The sequence below is a fragment of the Ctenocephalides felis genome, unplaced genomic scaffold, assembly GCF_003426905.1.
Source record: "Ctenocephalides felis isolate EL2017-DRISC unplaced genomic scaffold, ASM342690v1 CF-g0.4_SCAFFOLD_01886, whole genome shotgun sequence".
In the NCBI taxonomy this organism is placed as follows: Eukaryota; Metazoa; Arthropoda; class Insecta; order Siphonaptera; family Pulicidae; genus Ctenocephalides; species Ctenocephalides felis.
This window is the reverse complement of record NW_020538040.1, coordinates 144,642,641-144,646,294: the sequence shown is the minus strand read 5'-3', so window position 1 is coordinate 144,646,294 and position 3,654 is coordinate 144,642,641. Positions and strand designations below refer to the sequence as shown.

The window sequence follows — 3,654 nt, the reverse complement described above, 5'->3', positions numbered from 1 at the left end:
CTGAACCAATTTTGATAATTCAAAAACTGTTCGAGAGATATCAGTTAGGAATCATGCTGATTAGTTTTTGGTGAAGATCGACCTGAAGTAATTAATTGTTTGGCTAATTTGATCAAACTTTTCATTTTGATAAAGTTCATTGTGTTAAACCGAACGTCTTAAAATGGTAGTTGCTATAACTATTCATCTATCGAGTCCAATAAAAATAATCTTCTAACTATTTTTCATTATTTCACAATTAATCATTGTATAAAAAAGTGCAGTGTTACAATTTACCCCGAATTTGGTGTTGGTTGTAACATCTACGGTAGCAAGTAGTAACGACAAAAAACGACAAAAATATCTCTGATAATTTATTCTTAATTTATTATTTATTTTTAACCCTTTGGGGACGGGAAGGTTTCAAGTGATCCGTACCGTACTACGCAATAGTCATTTAAAATTGCTAAAGCATATTTCTACTTAACGGCGGCTTTAGTTTATAGCACTACAACTTCAATTCTGGATGTTTATACACAGATTTGTCACAGTATAAGTAAAATGTTTATTTGTTCACAAACTATTTAGTTTGGTTCATTAACATTGTGTTTTTCGGCCACCAACATGTATTTAGATGGGATTCATATATGCGTCTCTCGCCTCTAACCACTGTCTGTCATATGAGTTCATAGGCTAATTTGATGATTTGCGTAAATCGCATATATACGGAGGTCGTCCTCAAAGGGTTAAGTAAACGGACATGTTGCTAGGTAATTATTTTTATAAATCAACGTAAACTACCATTCACATATATATATATATATATACAATTTAAAATCTGTCGACAATAGTAACGTACACCAAAATTTTATTATAGTACAATTTTATATTGTCATAAATGACGGACCTGCACAGTTCTGTATATTTCGTCGGCCTGTGAAACAGTAGTTATTACAATATTATACAGGACGATTTACATTTTTTATTTATTAATAAACCAATAATTTTTATTACAATAATTTTATCAAAACTAATAACGTTACAAACAGGAATAACATTATTCTACAAAACCAAAAGCAAAAATTTAAAAAAATTCAAAGAATTATCAAAATTAAATTATATATATATATATATATATATATATATATTTACAGTTTTGTCGAACAGGGTACAGATTGATCCCAACCGATTTCTTCTTTGTTTCGTTCATTTTCCTGCTCTAAATATTTGTGAAGAGGCTCAAAGTATTTCAATAGAGCAGTGGCGTCCATGGTATCGTCGTTCGCCAAAATCTTCATCACCTCGGGCCAGGGACGAGAGCTGCCCAGGGATAGAGCTTCTTTAAGTTGTTCTCCTACAGCAGGACATCCATAAATACTGCAACGATGTAAAAATGGACTGCCATCCGTTTCGTCGTCCTCGTATTCAGTTTCTACATACTGACCCGCACGTTGGCAAAGGGCGCTATAAAACTGAAATTGTATTATCGTACTGATAAAATATCTCAAGTATGGAACTCCTGCCGCAATGTGGTATTTTGCTCCAGGATCAAAGTCCTCTTCACTCCTCTGCAAAGGTGGGCAAATTCCTTGATATTTACCTCTTAGTTTCCACCAATGTTCATTATAGTCTCGTTCAGAGATCATCCCTCCAGAAACGTCCGATCTCCAAAGATCGACAATATACCCAAAAGGCAAAAAAGCAACCTTTTCCAAAGCCATCCTCATGAGAAAGTTCATGTCCTTTTTATCGCAAGGCCCCAAATCTTTGACAGAACTTTTTCTAAAATCTTCATCTTCATCATCATTATCATCAGTTTTTTCTTCGAAATTTAGATCTTTTTCGATGATTTTTCGGGCAGAATCACCAAAGATTTTGTGATTTTTGTCGTGTTGAGCGTTTTTGAAATGTTTGGCTTTTTCCGCTAGACCAATTTTTTTGAGGTAACACATTGTCATTACTGACAGAGCTATGGTGTCACCTATGGCTTCATGAAATCCAGGATTTGCACCTTTGCGGTAGGGCAAAGGTAGATTCTTATACTCAAGGTAATATTGAACGTGGCCCATTTCGTGATAAATCGTCACGAAATTCTCATACGTGACTTCTGTACACATTTTTATCCTGAAGTCTTTCCCGTCAAACATGTCCCAGGCTGAGGGGTGACATGATATGTTTACATCCTCGCTCGGACGAGTAATGACAGAATTTCTCCAGAATGATGTCGGCATTGCGGACATATTTAATGATAGGAAAAAATGTTCGGCTATACGAAACATTTTTTTCGGCGTATAACCCTTTTTCCTCATAGCCGCCGTTATATCCGGCAATTTATTTTCCGGATACGGCATGGTTTCATTAAATAGATTTGTCCAAGTCTGCGCCCACATATTTCCCAAAAGATGAGCCGGAATGCATCCCCGGACCGGTATCAATGTTTCTCCGTAGATGTTTCGCAATTTGTACCGGACGTAAGCGTGCAATTGCTTATACAAAGGCTCCACTTGTTCCCAGAGTATTTTAGCAATCTGGTTTATTTCATCTGGAAGAAGTGGGTCGATTTCGGTCAGCCGGTCGAAAGATTGGTAAATGAACTGACTGTTCAAATATGATGCCTCGTTCATCAGTTCGACATATTCCGAATAATACTTCCGCATTTTTCGACCAGTTGCGTTCCTCCAGGCGGTCCAGAAGTATAGGAGTTCGTCCGGGTTGCGACTGTTGGCCATTCGTTCAGTCAACTCTGGTTCTAATTTTAGTCCACATCTGGTGTCATCTTTGTAGTTGCACACTGTAGCAGTTCCATATATATTTTCAAAGGTCTTCAGAATGTTATCAAGCTTTTCAAATTTTTCTTCGGACAATGCTGACGGTCCCTCCTTCAGAAGAAAAGCAACTTGACGTTGAACATCAGGGCATGCGTCCTTCAAATCAAATTCGCATAGAGTTCTATTTAATTTTGCAATAAGCCTTTTTTCAGCCTTAGACGCTCTAAGCAATGCCCTCATCGACAATAGTTTTGTGGTACTACTTACGTTGGTCTCGTAAGCCCATTGAGCCAATGCGTTTCTGTTGTACTCTTTCGATAGCTCACGCGACACATCAATTAAAACCTCCAAAATGCGTTCATTGGCATGATTGTTTTGTTTCTCAAGCGGCCCACAAAATGACTCCAGAGAGTCGGGTTTTCTTTTTTTTGCAGTATTGGAAAAACAGGAGATTATGTCGTTGTTTCGGCTGATCTGATGCAAAGAAACAACGCCATCACCAATATTTCTGCTGATCTGTTGTATGGAACTGTCGCCCTTGTCATCATCTATTTCTATATTATATTCGAATGTATTTTCTTCAGATTTTTTACTTTGGCGAATGTCAAAGCATTGATTGGCGTTTCTCAGCAATAATTGCATCATTAGTATGTGCAATATATTCATTTCAAATTATAGTTTTGAAAATTATAAATAAAATATTTTCGTTTTTAGTTTAAAAAAACAAACCTAACTGTCAAAGTGACATTTTGGCAAATAAATGCCTAATAAACTCATTAGACTTAGTCGTAGATTAGGTCTAATATATCATACTAATTGTAAAACTGAGAAGTTCTCATTGGAGTTCTTCTTAGGCATCACTCATAAATATTGTCATTTTAGCTCATAGGAATCTTTATGTATTTCT

General features: G+C 36.2%; 1 protein-coding gene across 1 annotated transcript; it reads right to left on the bottom strand.

Moving 5' to 3' along the window:
* Window positions 1-1,127: 1,127 nt before the first annotated feature.
* Window positions 1,128-3,389, bottom strand: LOC113376023 (angiotensin-converting enzyme-like). The gene has a single exon (XM_026615955.1). It carries the CDS (start codon window positions 3,387-3,389, stop codon window positions 1,128-1,130), a length of 2,262 nt encoding a protein of 753 aa, XP_026471740.1.
* Between the last annotated feature and the right edge of the window lie 265 nt (window positions 3,390-3,654).